Here is a 15,841-nt window from a genome sequence, read left to right as displayed (position 1 = left end):
AAGCCGCCGAGGAGCTCGGCGGGGCGAGAGCTCCCATAGAACAACGAGGAAATAGAGAACATGTTCTCTATTTCCTCGTCGAGCTCCTCGTCGGCTTCCTCGGCCGAAAGTGTACACACGGCCGGGTTTCTCGGCAGAATTCAGCCAGAAACTCGGTCGGAAGCTGAATTCTGCCGAGGAAACTGGTCGTGTGTACGGGGCCTAAGATGTGTTACATGTGGACACTCCAAATGTAGTCTAATATTTAGGTGCAATGCCAATATCAACCATACATAAATAAAACTTGCAAGAGAACACAAACAATCTATTTAGATAGAGGGAAAGCAGAACATATTTTATTTCTTTGTCCGTTTATCTTGGGTTTGGTACTGTCTTGCTCTGGAGTTTGAACCAACACCTTTTAAAGTCTTGATGGGTCATGGGAACAGGCCAAGAACCAAAATGGGCCATTATTGACATGTGGCTTCAAGAAATATACAGAAACAATGAAATCAAATGTACTAAACTACTATAATATGTGGTAAACATTTGGGGGCAGTGCTATCATTTTTTCATTTCTGAGGTTTCACATGATCTGATCTCAATACGTCAAATAGTGTCTTTCCTCCTGAATGAAGCATACAGAAATACTGTGTATCTGAAGTTGTATAGACCTGTCACCGGTGACTGATGTCAACAGATCACTTTGTGTGCTTGTGGGACCAGCCCAAGAATTCAGCTAGGATGATGATAGTTTCTTCAGGTTTTCAACCTCCATCTGCAGAAACAAGACAAAAGTTACAAAAATGACACGCTTTGTTAACCTAGTCTAGGGGTGTCAAACTCACTTTCATCATGGGCTGCATCAGCATTATGGTTGCCCTCAAAGGGCCAGATATATCTGTAAGACTAGATGTCCAGAGCTCCCCCTTACATCAAAAGCTAAGAGCCTCCCTGCAATCAGAAGTCAAGAGGCCCCCACCCTTTCTTGCATTACATTGTACCCCCTTTACCTTGTGCTACTTCTGTGAAGAAGCTGGGGGCAAAACTGGGAAGCAGAAAGTGCAGAGCCTGGAGGAGGATCAGAGGAGGGCTGGAGTCTACTGACTGCTGAAACCAGGGGGAGGTAGAGATGAGGGGGTGCTGCAGCTGCACAGAGAAGCACAGAATCTGTAGAAGGAGGTCTGTCCCCCTCTCTGTTGCCGACTGCTGAGACAGGGAAGGGGTTGAACAGAAATAAGCCTCTCCGAAACTGCAAGGAGAAGCGCAGGATCTGGCAGAGGAGTTATGACCTCCTCTCTGCTGTTGACTGCTGAGTCAAGGTGGGAGCAGAGACAAGGGGGTTGCCGCAGCTGCCGGAGGGGTGCGAGGGCCACATGAAATGGCCTGGAGGGCTGGATTCGCCCTAGTCTATTAAAACACATTGACCTTTGCAGGATTTGACAATACCCAAGCTTGTTTCCAGCAACAGAGAAGACTTCCATAGTTTTCTGTGGAAGTAATAATAAACAAGCAATAGATGTGTCAGTCTCCTAAATGTGACTGGTTAAGACCAAAAAAGAACATTGAACCATAAGACCTTGTCTTGGAGCATATTCCAGGGCTTTTTTCTATGTGGATGCAAAGGGCACCATTGTAATTTGGTACAACTGGTCCTTTCACCTTAAAGCACATCACCCTGCTTCCCTACTCAGACCTCCTGTCAACATGATGCTTGAGGGAACATGAAATAAAATTCCTAGGCCTAGGGTGAATAAACGCACTCTTTTTACCCCTAAAAGGAAAGGTGGACTGGGTACCCCAGATTTGCAAAAATACTATTACGCAGCACAGCTGGCTCAACTAGCCAGGTTTCACTCTACCAAGCCCCATCCTATATGGATGCAGATGGAGGAATATGCATGTAAGGAAAGGCCGATATCGCATATTTTATGGTTATCGCCTAAGGACCGGCCCCCAATTCTATGCCCAGGGCTATCCTCATCCCTGCACATTTGGGATAGATTGACGAAATCATACAAGTTCAAATCCCAGCATACTCCATTAGCCCCTATTTTCGGATATTCAAATTTCACCCCGGCCTCACCCCCAGAACATTTGCTTGGTGGACCAACAAAGGGCTTCTACGAATAGCTGTTTTGTGCGATCATAAAGGTATACTGACAAGACAAGTTTTAATGGAGAAATATCAAATGCCGCCCTCTCAATATTTCCGATGTGCTCAGATCTTGCACTTCTTGAGCACTTTGTTGCGAGGTTCTGATATGGCTACTATGTCCCTGATGGAGTACCTGTGTCAGAACTTCGATAAAATCGGAGGACATATCTCTGAAATGTATACTATCTTGACTAATTCCTCTATTAAACAGGCTTATATGGTGAAATGGGAGGCAGACCACCAGGAGACGATTGATCTGGATGAATGGCATAGTATGGCCCAAGGGGCCCTTAAAGGGTCACTAAAGGAAAAACAGTTTTTTGCTGAAATGACTGTTTACAGGGCATAGAGACATAATAGTTAACTGATTCCTTTTAAAAATGATTAAAAATAGATAAAAAACAATCATATAATGTGCCTGCAGTGTAGTTTCGTTTTTGCTGTTGTTTGCTGGTTCTCTGATGTACAGAGAGCCACTAGAGGGCAGTCAGCCAATAGAGAGCAGTGATACTTTGTCTAAAACTCCTCAGCACCAATCCAGTTTCGTTTTACTCACACCTCCTTGATTAGTGACCACCGTGAGAAATCTCCCAGTACTGTGGTCATCAGGAAACAGGCAACCAGGAAGTGTCCAGAACAGAGAGGATTTACAGCAACATGAAAGCAAAAACGAACAATGAGGACATGAAACCAGGACTGCAGCAAGGTAAAGGAAGCTATTTAGCTAAAAAAAATTCCTTTAGTGACCCTTTAAAGTCGTTTATAAATACATCAATTATTGAAGCCAATTATAAAGTGCTTTTGCGATGGTATATGGTTCCTGCTAGGCTGGCAACATATGTGCCGGCAGCATCCCCACTGTGTTTCCGCGGATGTGGACAGCAAGGAACCATGTACCATGTGTGGTGGCAGTGCCCTAAGGTACGGCGCTTCTGGATTAGAGTGTACAATTTTATCTACTCCCTCACCCAGGTCAATCTAGTGAAATCCCAGAGACAGGCTCTGTTGGGTAGTACGGTGGAGACGGCATCAAAATCTCAGAGACATCTCATATCATTTATATTTATTTCAGCAAAAATTATTATTGCAATTACGGCAGCCTTACCATTTGCACAACTTAAGAATAAACTTTCCTGGATTATGCTAAATGAACGTATGTCTGCAATATTACAAGATAAAATGCAGATGTTTAAGAAAGTGTGGGACCCCTGGGTGGAATACCTGACGGGGGATCCAAGATCTTTACCCGATTAGAGCTGTCTCTGGCTGGTGGGTACTGGAGCACAGGGTCACTTTCCTCTCTTCTACTCTCTACTTCCTCTTGGCTCTCCAGTGCAAATCGTCATTGTACACCGGCCACTTTAAGAGCTCTAGGGGGCAAGCGCGCCTGCGGCACAACGCCGGAGCCGATGCCCGATTTTCGCCGGCCACCCACATTCACTCCTCGGAGAGCCAGAACGGGAATCTGTCAATGTAAACAGACAGATCCCCGTTCTGACAGGGGAGGAGAGGCAGATCTGTTGTACCTAGTGATCAGGAACAGCAACCTCTCTCCTCCTCCAGTCAGTCCCATCCCCCCACAGTTAGAAACACCTCCCAGGGAACACATTTAACCCATTGATTGCCCCCTAGTGTTAACCCCTTTCCTGCCATTGACATTTACGCAGTAATCAGTGCATTTTTATAGCACTGATCGCTGTATAAATGTCAATGGTCCCAAAAATGTGTCAAAAGTGTCCGATCTGTCCGCCGCAATGTCGCAGATCCCAGCAATTATTAGTAAAAAATTAATAATAATACAAATATCCTTTATCTAGGTGGCAGCTCACCTCCTCATAGAAGGTTAATAGATTGGTTTGACAAGAACAATTCTTCATGAATCCATGCTGATTACTGCTAATAATACCGTTTTCATTACTAAAAATCTTGTATATACAGTAGTCACTTATTATCCCCTCTAAGAGCTTGCATACTATTGATGTTAGGCTAACTGGTCTGTAATTTCCAGGGATGTATTTTGGGCCCTTTTTAAATATTGGTGCTACATTGGCTTTTCTCCAATCAGCTGGTACCATTCCAGTCAGTAGACTGTCAGTAAAAATTAGGAACAATGGTCTGGCAATTACTTGACTGAGTTTCCTAAGTACCCTCAGGTGCAAGATATCTGGTCCCGGTGACTTATTAATGTTACGTTTTCCAAGTCTATTTCTAATTCTGTCCTCTCTTAGTCATGAGGGTGCTTCCTGTGATGTGTCATGAGAACAAACACTGCAGTTTTTGTTATTGAAGCCCCCAATTCCCTTGTGAAGACTGAGGAGTAGAATAAATGTAATATCTTCACCATCATCCCATCCTTTGTAATCAAATTTCCTTCCTCATTCTTTATGGGGCCAATATGGTCTGTCCTCCCTTTTTTACTGTTTATACATGAAATATGAACAAAGCATATCCCTCTATAGTGTGTACTTGTCTCAATCCAGAGCACTAAGTGTCATTTTAGCCTGCTGATTTGTTCCTCTGCTGTCAGCATGAATCACGTCTGACAATTTTTCCTGACACCAAGAGAATAATGGTAAAAGGGAAGGGACCTCCAGCAGATTGACAGCCTCAGCTCTGTTCCTGTGATCTGTGTGAAGGGGAGGGTGACCCTTCCCTCCAATCAGCTCTTAGACCTCTTCTCCCTGAGCTCTGCAGTGTGTCATTACAGCTCTCTGCCCCCTTTTTTTCTGAACTCTCAGACAACTTTATAAATTCTGGACTTTCAACGGATGTAGAGAAGAGAAGACTACAGATAAATATGTACAACTTATGTAGGAGGATTTGTTTAACCTCTGTGTATCACCAGAGGCCAGTCACTTCACTGGGTATATGTAACTACTTTAACTACAGTAAAGAAATGTGAGGTCACCAGCCTAGCTGTGCTGTGTAACAGTGCTGTGTACATCTTGGGAATGTATGCAGAGAAATACAGCTGGATGTAGGCAAATCAGCTCTCATGTGTATGTATTTCACATGTGTAGTTAGGTGTTTGTCAGGAGTTTAAGGAGGCCACAGGTTCGTGTTAAATATTGTTTGAATTTTGTAGTGTTCCACTGAAACAAAGGCTTTGCTTGTTGCTTTAGTGTCATTATTTCCATTCTTAGAAAGCTGGTGGAATGGTTGTGTTGTGTCATGGTGACCTCCTTGCGATGGTGAAGTACAATAGAGAAAATGTCAAATACAGAATATCTGGCTCTGCCAGGTAGGGAGGGCTATATAGAGCCTTTAACTCTGATGAAGAAACATGGATAGTTCAGAGTTACTATACTGTATTATTTTATATGTATTTATGATGTAGAAATATCTATACAGCTAATCCTGCAAAAGCATGTTTGTTTGGGCACAAGGGAGATGGGGTAAAGTCTGGCCTAATCTGACATATATGTAGCACTACCCCATAGGAGCTGCTGGTTAGTTTTGGGCCTTGCACGTTACCTTAACATTCATCATCTAGGGCAGGGGTCTCCAAACTTTTTACTTCGAGGGCCACATTCTATATTTTACACATATTCGCGGGCCGGAAAAAAAAAAAAAAATTTATAAATAAATCCACAGTAGAAGAAGAATAGAATAGAATTTGACTTACTGCTGACAGCAAGATTGAATGGTGCTCCTCTATTCTTTGCTGGCACCTAAACGCTGGAGCATCATGCAGCGGGGCTAAACTTCCAGCGTGCATGAGGCTTTACATCCGTGTCACCATCATCTGTGTCACCATCAGTCTCTCCATTCATCTGTGTCACCATCATCTGTGTCCCCATCCATCTGTGTCCCCATCAGTCTCTCCATTCATCTGTGTCCTCATCTGTGTCCCCATTCATCTGTGTCCCCATCAGTCTCCCCATCCAACTGTGTCACCATCATCTGTGTCCCCATCAGTCTCCCCATTCATCTGTGTCCCCATCAGTCTCCCCACCCAACTGTGTCACCATCATCTGTGTCCCCATCAGTGTCCCCATCTGTGTCCCCATTCATCTGTGTCCCCATCAGTCTCCCCATCCAACTGTGTCACCATCATCTGTGTCCCCATCAGTCTCCCCATCCAACTGTGTCACCATCATCTGTGTCCCCATCAGTCTCCCCATTCATCTGTGTCCCCATCAGTCTCCCCACCCAACTGTGTCACCATCATCTGTGTCCCCATCAGTGTCCCCATCTGTGTCCCCATTCATCTGTGTCCCCATCAGTCTCCCCATCCAACTGTGTCACCATCATCTGTGTCCCCATCAGTCTCCCCATTCATCTGTGTCCCCATCAGTCTCCCCATCCAACTGTGTCACCATCATCTGTGTCCCCATCAGTCTCCCCATTCATCTGTGTCCCCATCAGTCTCCCCATTCATCTGTGTCCCCATCAGTCTCCCCATCCAACTGTGTCACCATCATCTGTGTCCCCATCAGTCTCCCCATTCATCTGTGTCCCCATCAGTCTCCCCATCCATCAGTCTCCCCATTCATCTGTGTCCCCATCAGTCTCCCATTCATCTGTGTCCCCATCAGTCTCCCCATTCATCTGTGTCCCCATCATTTTCCCCATCCATCTGTGTCCCCATCCATCTGTGTCCCCATCCATCTGTGTCCCCATTCATCTGTGTCCCCATCCACCTGTGTCCCCATCAGTTTCCCCATCCACCTGTGTCCCCATTCATCTGTGTCCCCATCAGTCTTTCCATTCATCTGTGTCCCCATACATCTGTGTCCCCATCAGTCTTCCCATTCATCTGTGTCCCCATTCATCTGTGTCCCCATCCACCTGTGTCCCCATCAGTTTCCCCATTCATCTGTGTCCCCATCAGTCTTCCCATTCATCTGTGTCCCCATCAGTCTTCCCATTCATCTGTGTCCCCATTTATCTGTGTCCCCATTTATCTGTGTCCCCATTCATATGTGTCCCCATCAGTCTTCCCATTCATCTGTGTCCCCATTCATCTGTGTCCCCATTCATCTGTGTCCCCATCAGTCTCCGCATTCATCTGTGTCCCCATCATCTGTGTCCCCATTCATCTGTGTCCCCATTCATCTGTGTCCCCATCAGTCTTCCCATTCATCTGTGTCCCCATTCATCTGTGTCCCCATCCACCTGTGTCCCCATCAGTTTCCCCATTCATCTGTGTCCCCATCAGTCTTCCCATTCATCTGTGTCCCCATCAGTCTTCCCATTCATCTGTGTCCCCATTTATCTGTGTCCCCATTCATCTGTGTCCCCATTCATCTGTGTCCCCATTCATCTGTGTCCCCATCAGTCTCCGCATTCATCTGTGTCCCCATCATCTGTGTCCCCATCATCTGTGTCCCCATCATCTGTGTCCCCATCATCTGTGTCCCCATTCATCTGTGTCCCCATTCATCTGTGTCCCCATCAGTCTCCGCATTCATCTGTGTCCCCATCATCTGTGTCCCCATCATCTGTGTCCCCATCATCTGTGTCCCCATCATCTGTGTCCCCATTCATCTGTGTCCCCATTCATCTGTGTCCCCATTCATCTGTGTCCCCATCATCTGTGTCCCCATCCATCTGTGTCCCCATCCATCTGTGTCCCCATCATCTGTGTCCCCATTCATCTGTGTCCCCATCAGTCTCCCCATTCATCTGTGTCCCCATCAGTCTCCCCATTCATCTGTGTCCCCATCAGTCTCCCCATCCAACTGTGTCACCATCATCTGTGTCCCCATCAGTCTCCCCATTCATCTGTGTCCCCATCAGTCTCCCCATCCATCAGTCTCCCCATTCATCTGTGTCCCCATCAGTCTCCCATTCATCTGTGTCCCCATCAGTCTCCCCATTCATCTGTGTCCCCATCATTTTCCCCATCCATCTGTGTCCCCATCCATCAGTTTCCCCATCCATCTGTGTCCCCATCCATCAGTTTCCCCATCCATCTGTGTCCCCATTCATCTGTGTCCCCATCCACCTGTGTCCCCATCAGTTTCCCCATCCACCTGTGTCCCCATTCATCTGTGTCCCCATCAGTCTTTCCATTCATCTGTGTCCCCATACATCTGTGTCCCCATCAGTCTTCCCATTCATCTGTGTCCCCATCCACCTGTGTCCCCATTCATCTGTGTCCCCATCAGTCTTCCCATTCATCTGTGTCCCCATCAGTCTTCCCATTCATCTGTGTCCCCATTTATCTGTGTCCCCATTCATCTGTGTCCCCATTCATCTGTGTCCCCATTCATATGTGTCCCCATTCATATGTGTCCCCATCAGTCTTCCCATTCATCTGTGTCCCCATTCATCTGTGTCCCCATTCATCTGTGTCCCCATCAGTCTCCGCATTCATCTGTGTCCCCATCATCTGTGTCCCCATTCATCTGTGTCCCCATTCATCTGTGTCCCCATCAGTCTTCCCATTCATATGTGTCCCCATTCATCTGTGTCCCCATCCACCTGTGTCCCCATCAGTTTCCCCATTCATCTGTGTCCCCATCAGTCTTCCCATTCATCTGTGTCCCCATTTATCTGTGTCCCCATTCATCTGTGTCCCCATTCATCTGTGTCCCCATTCATCTGTGTCCCCATTCATCTGTGTCCCCATTCATCTGTGTCCCCATCAGTCTCCGCATTCATCTGTGTCCCCATCATCTGTGTCCCCATCATCTGTGTCCCCATTCATCTGTGTCCCCATCATCTGTGTCCCCATCATCTGTGTCCCCATCCATCTGTGTCCCCATCCATCTGTGTCCCCATTCATCTGTGTCCCCATCAGTCTCCGCATTCATCTGTTTCCCCATCAGTATCCCCAAAAATTGGTGTCCCCATTAGAGCCCCCCCATCATTTATCCGAGTCTCCCTGCACATTTGTGTCCCCATCACAGCCCACCCCCGCCTGCATATTTGTGTCACCATTAGAGCCATCAGCCCCCCTCCTCACATGTTTGTGTCCCCATAAGAGCCACCAGCACCCCCACATTTGTGTCCCCATCAAACCCCACAGATATTTGTGTCCCCATCAGAGTCATCACCCCCCCCCCCCCACATTTATGTCCCCATCTGAGTCATCACCCCCCCCCCCCCCATATTTATGTCCCATCAGTCATCAGCCCCCCCCCCACATGTATGTCCCCATCAGAGTCATCACCCCCCCCACATTTGTGTCCCCATCAGAGTCATCAGCCCCCCAACATTTGTGCCCCCATCAGTCTACAACCCCCCCTCCACGTGTGTCCCCAGCAGAGTCATCAGTCCCCCAAAATTTGTGTCCCCATCAGTATGAAAAACCCCCTCCACGTGTGTCCCCATCAGAGTCATCAGCCCCCAGATGTTTGTGCCCCATCAGCGCCATTCAACCCACCCCCACACAAGTGTATCAGCCCCCCTCCTTGCATGTGTCCAGCGCGTCTCCACTCTCCATCACTGGCTGTGCACTGCAGACCTGCTGCATCTCCCGACTCCCGCCCCGCTGGTATTACACACTCGTTACTGGTTAACAGCGAGGCGGGAGGCGGGAGCAGGGAGGCGGCAACAGGTCTGCCCTAAACACCTCATTGGCTGCTGGGATGCCGTGGTCCCAGCCAGCAGCCAACACACACAGTGAGACGCCGGGAGGGATTGCGGGACCTGCGCTGCATATTGCCTGGGGCGAATATGCAGCGCAGGTTCCACAACTAACAGGGGAACTAAGGATTCACGCTGCGGGCCGGAATAAATGGCCTGGCGGGCCGGATGTGGCCCGCGGGCCGTAGTTTGGAGACCCCTGATCTAGGGGAAGAAAGTCTGAAAGAATTCCAATGTCCACACAAGATGTAAAACCTCTAACTGTCAGGTTTTATTCTTTTTCTTAAAACCTGTAAAGAATGTAGAAGGATGAAGGGGAAAGGGAAGGTTCTGGTACTCGGTACAGATCACTGGGGAAAACCCCTAAACTCCAAAGTCATTCACCACTCCCTCCTGAGTGGGTATTGCTCACCCGGTTAGACCCCTCTCACCTGGCCTAGCAGCCGGAATGAAGCACGAACCAGTTCGATAACAGTCTCTGCCACAGACTGATTGAGAGCAAATTGAACAGTCCGGAACAATCCTCTGCCACAGGATGTAATACCTGAACTTCCAGCCATACAGTTAAAGAGCCTTTAAGCTAAGGTGACCAGATTTTTTAAATTAAATCTGGGGACAATTTTTTTTACTAGTTATGGCCGCAATCAGCGACTCTCTGCCCATCGCAGCCCACCTCACAACCTGTCAAGTCTCATGCCGCGTGCACACGATCATTTTACAGCATGAAAAAAACTTTGTTTTTCAAAAACATCATTTAAAATGATCGTGTGTGGGCTTCACATAATTTTTCAGGTTCTGAAAAACAAAATTTTTTTTTTTTTCGAACATGCTGCATTTTTTAACGTCGTTTTAAACTATGTCGTTTTTCGGGTTGTAAAAAATGATCGTGTGTGGGCTAAAACGACAAAAAAAACGAGCATGCTCAGAAGCAAGTTATGAGACGGGAGCGCTCATTCTGGTAAAACTACCGTTCATAATGGAGTAAGCACATTCATCACGCTGTAACAGACAAAAAAGAGCGAATCGTCTTTTACTAACACGGAATCAGCTAAAGCAGCCCAAAGGCGAATGGAACTTCCCCTTTATAGTGCCGTCGTATGTGTACGTCACCGCGCTTTGCTAGATCATTTTTTTAAAACGATGGTGTGTAGGCAACGTCGTTTTCATGGTGAAGTTGGGAAAACGTCGTTTTTTAGACATGCTGAAAAACTACGTTTCTTTCATGCTGAAAAATTATCGTTTGTACGCGGCATTACTCTCTGGGCCCCGGCTACTCCTGGGTGGGGAGTGGAGGAAGATCACTCCGCCAGGGAAGGCAAAAAGATAAGCAGGCAGTCGGCTGGCCGGGACTTGAGCCAAGGCAGAAGAATATGCGAGCGGAGCTGAATGGGCATGTGCTCGAAACTGAAGAAATATTCCCTCCGCTCCGACCAGCACATGATCATCAGAAAGGGGCACAGATAATGGAAAAAAAAATACACCCCTCCTAAACTAGTAGGAGCAATGGAGCGGGGGGGGGGGGGGTGTAATTCTGATTTTTTTTAGTCATTCTGCACCGACTGACTTTGAAATTGCCCCAGCCCCTGTTCAAATCCAATCTGGGGACAAAACCGGGGACAGACTTGGTCCGGGGACAGTGTCCTTAATCCGAGGACTGTCCCCGGAAACCAGGGATGTCTGGTCACCCTACTTTAAGTCGACCCGACGAACTGTAGGACAACTTGAGTTGTGGATCCCTCCTTAATAAAGTCACCAGGCCTATCCCGAGACATCAGCCTTCCGCTTGGTCTCCTCCAGGGCAGGTCCTCCCCCTGGTTTTCTTTATTAAGTGTAGCTTCCTTCGCTTAGATGGACAGCTTGAGATCCCTCTTGATTCTTAGGCCCCAGTCAGCATAACTGGGCCTACTGATAGAGATCCGGCCTCGGGCCAACGTGGTCCCGGGGCTGGAAATCACGCAACACACACCTCGTGCCAGGAGGGCCACGAGGCAAAGGACCCCAAAATATGGCGTCAGTTTACCATATGGTTTTGGAAAGTGTCACAAAATTAGAGCATTAGCTAGAAAAATGATTTTGCTGTGTGCCACTAAAGTGTTTGGGTTTGGCTGGAAGAAAAAGTGGCAACCCTAGCTGGAAACCTCTAAAATAGCCTCAGCCATGCAGAGCAGCTTCCTGGTAAAATTAAAATGCAGTAGCCGACTGCTGTATGGAAGGAGTGGTAAACACTGTGCTGTCCATGACATAGGAAAATACAGCATCTTATCACTTACCTGCAGTGCTAGTCGCTTCACTCTCTCTTCACTCATTTCTGATCTAATCTCTTGCATATCTGTCCTATAAAAAAGCGGGAACAACAATACTGGTTAATTTCTGTAAAAAGGCATAATATAACAGCTGAAAGTCAATATGGTTGTGTTTCTTTTGTTGTAGATGTTCAAGAAATAATAGACTCCTGGAACAATTAACATTGGGACTGGGTTCTCAATTATGCAAATTAGATGCAGGTTTCCTTGCATTTAATCCAAATGACAGAAGAGTGTGACCGCCTCTCTCAATGGCGCACACATCTCCGGGGCGGCTGGGGGCCAGTAAAGCGCCGCTAGTTTTAGCGGCCGTTTATCGTTGTTTTTGCAGCGTTTTTGCAGCGCACACATCTCTACTAGCGGCTGAAAAAAGGTTAAAAGTTCCGCTGACGAAGAGCTGTGCAGGCGCTTTGGCAGCGCTGGCCATCGATTTCAATGGGCAGGAGAGCTTTAGGAGCCGTGTATACACAGCTCCTGCAATGCCCCAAAGATGCTGCTTGCAGGACTTTTTTTCCTGTCCTGCAAGCGCACTGCTCCAATGGTAAAGCACTCGGGGTCTCACACTGGGGCTGCAGGGGAAGCATATTTCAGGCGCTTTACAGGTGCTATTTTTAGCCTTTTAGCGCCTAAAAGTAGCCTTATGCCTCGTACACACGATCGGAATTTCCGATGGAATTCTTTCATCGGATATTCCGACCGTGTGTATGCCCCATTGGGCAGTTAGAAAGAGAACATGTTCTCTTTTTTTCAGACGAAAATTCCATTCGTCTGTATGAAACTCCGACGGAGAAAAAAAACATGCATGAAACAATTAGACGCATGCTCGGAAGTATTGAACTTCATTTTTCTAGGCTCGTCGTTGTGTTGTATGTCACCGCGTTTTTGACGGTCGGAATTTGATGTGTCCGTGTGTATGCAGGACAGTTTGAACGGAATTCTGACGGAAAAACTCGTCAGAGTTTATTCCGACGGAAACTCAGATCGTGTGTGCAGGGCATTAGGGGCTGAAAAAAAAGTGCCACCAGCATGTTCAGGAGAGGAGCATTTGAGCAGAAAAAAATGCTGAGCATGCCTAAATGCACCTAAGGCCCCTTTCACACTACTGCGAATTCAAAGTCGCACAATTTTGCAGAGATTTTGCGGCCACGATTTTAACACGCTTTTTCCGCGATTTCAGAGAATGCCTGTGTAACTCGCATCAAAGTCAGACCAACGTAGTACAGGAACTACTTTGAAGTCGGTGTAACTTAAAGTCGCACAGATATGAATGCTATTCATTGGAAAACATGGGGAACGACTTCTTATGCCACTTGGCTGTCCCAAGTCGCAGGACAAATCATACAAGTGTGAAAGGGGCCTAAATGCATGTAAACACACCTAAACACTAGGGCCCGGATTCTCGTACGAGTTAAGTCTCTTACGTCGTCATATCTTAAATGCATATTTACGCTGGCCGCTAGGGGCGTGTACGCTGATTTACGCCAAGAAATATGTAAATCAGCTAGATACGCAAATTCACGAACGTACGCCCGGCCGACGCAGTACAGATACACCGTTTACATTAGGCTTTTCCCGGCGTAAAGTTACCCTTTCTATATGAGGCGTACATGCGGCGTACCAATGTTAAGTACGAACGTCGTTCCCGCGTCGAATTTTGAAAATTTTACATTGTTTGCGTAAGTCATTCGCGAATAGGGCTGGCCGTCATTTACGTTCACGTCGAATGCATTGGCTTCTTGCGGGTTAATTTGGAGCATGCGCACTGGGATACTTTCACGGACGGCGCATGCGCCGTTCGTAAAAAGCGTAATTTACGTGGGGTCACATTCAATTAACATAACACACGCCCACATCAACCACATTTGAATTAGGCGGGCTTACGCCGGCCTATTTACGCTACGCCGCCGCAACTTTGGTTTGAGAATACGGCACTTGCCTGTCAAAGTTGCGGAGGCGTAACGTATATAGGATACGTTACGCCCGCACAAAGATACGCGATTTATTCATAATATTCTGGCCAAATTAATGAATGAATGCCCAATCAGGCATTGGGCCTTTCAGTGTCCTTAAGGCCTCTTTCACACTTGTGCAACCTGAAAGACGTGCGATTTTGCCATGACTTTGATGCAATTTTGCCACGACTTGAAGCAATGCCTGTGTAATGTTGTAATGTTGAGGTCTAGGGACACCAAGTCGCCTCAAAGTCGGACCAAAGTAGTGCAGGGACTAATTTGAAGTCGCACAGATATGAATGGTACTAATTACTGAAAATCATGGAGTACGACTTGTCATGTGACTTTGCAGTCCCAAGTTGCAGGACAAGTCGCACAAGTGTGAAATGGGCCTGAAGGGGAAGTAAGGCCAAAGGTCTTTTGTCCTACTTTTCCTGTGGGTCATAGGAGATCACTTAGTTCTGAACTTCTGTGACCCATATTCAGCCTAGAGTGTGCCTAGAGTATATTTTCTGAGGCGCACTGTCTCCTGGGAGCTAAGTGTCAAGCTTCCCATGAGTCAGTGCGGAACGCCGCCGAGAAATCCTGAGAGGCCGTACACAATAAGCATGCGCGGGAACGAGCGGTGAATGCTGGGAGCTTCGCATTCCCAGAAATCAATGCTTGTGGGCTTCACATGCCCACAAGCAAGATGGAAGCGGCCATCATAAGATTTTATAAGTTCATTTTATAATCGAAAATGGACATCGGGGAATTAATACACCAAACAAGTGAGTGTTACATAGTGTTTAGCAAAGTGTCAGAATGGCTTAAAAAAAAAATAATAAGAAAAAGAATGGTTGGCGGACCTCCAATTTAACTTTGGAGATTAGGTTCAGATAAAAGGTTATAATTATGGGCTAGTTTGAAGTTAACGGTAAAGTTTTTAAGTGTTTATAAGTTATTTTCAGGTTGACGGTCAGAAAATTACTTTTTTTTGTATGTTCTAGATTTTTATTTATTTTTTCATATTGTTTGCACACGTTAACTGTATAACACATATGGTAAGATGTGTTTGTATGACAAGTTCCATAGTAAAAAGTATATAAAATATATAAATTACTATTGCAACTATAACTTGAGAAAAAAGATAACTCACATGTGCTTGTTTTTAAGTATTTCAAGCATAATTTTAAGTGCTTTGATTTCCTCTGTAAGCCCTTCTACTTGAGCATTCTGTGCAGGTTCTGGGCTCTTCTTGGATATTTGAGCATATGTACTGCTCTTTGTAGACGGAGTGGCTGATTTAATAGTGATTTTAGGGGTACTCTGTGGATGAAAACACAAGTGACTGCATTTATTTAAAAAAAAATAAAGGTGGACATTTATCAAGCAAATCAGCTACACAATTAAAAGCAATTTAGGCTGTTTCTTATTTGGCAAAGTATATGCAACAGCTATATATATATATATATATATATATATATATATATATATATATATATATATATATGTGTGTGTGTGTGTGTGTGTTACCCTAACAACTAGAATCCTGGGCATCAAACTGAGACAAACTTTGCTATGATCTGATAGATTTACCAGTGAACATGAATCAGATGTTATTCTAAACAGACACAAAGTTAAAACATGGTCAGGGGTAGGGGCAGGTTTTATTCTGTTAGAACTACTTAAAGGAGTTGTAAAGGAAAACATTTGTTTTGCTGAAATGACTGTTTACAGGGTATAGAGACATAATAGTTAACTGATTCCTTTTAAAAATGATTAAAAATAGATAAAAATCAATCATACCTACAGTTTTGTTTTTGCATGTTTCCTGCTTCTCTGCTGCATCTGTATTGGCAGTGATGGTTTGGATAACGAAACTGATTGGTGTTGAGGGGTTTTAGACACACAGGGCCAGATCCACACGTAAT

At 46.0% G+C, this 15,841-nt stretch overlaps 1 protein-coding gene across 2 annotated transcripts in view; it reads right to left on the bottom strand.

Moving 5' to 3' along the window:
• Positions 1-316: 316 nt before the first annotated feature.
• SH3D21 (SH3 domain containing 21) overlaps positions 317-15,841 on the bottom strand; it is a 174,096-nt gene continuing 158,571 nt past the window's right edge. Inside the window, exons 16-18 of one of the 2 annotated variants that reach the window (XM_040337338.1) lie at positions 15,067-15,236; positions 11,944-12,007; positions 317-757 (exon numbers count right to left, since the gene is read on the bottom strand). In XM_040337338.1, coding sequence (XP_040193272.1) covers positions 719-757; positions 11,944-12,007; positions 15,067-15,236 — 273 coding nt within the window. In that variant the 3' untranslated portion in view covers positions 317-718. The remainder of the gene's footprint in view (positions 758-11,943; positions 12,008-15,066; positions 15,237-15,841) is intronic. The other variant, XM_040337339.1, reaches the window with a different exon arrangement.

The sequence above is a fragment of the Rana temporaria genome, chromosome 2 (genome assembly GCF_905171775.1).
Source record: "Rana temporaria chromosome 2, aRanTem1.1, whole genome shotgun sequence".
Taxonomy (NCBI): Eukaryota; Metazoa; Chordata; class Amphibia; order Anura; family Ranidae; genus Rana; species Rana temporaria.
This window is presented reverse-complemented; position numbering and strand designations above follow the sequence as displayed.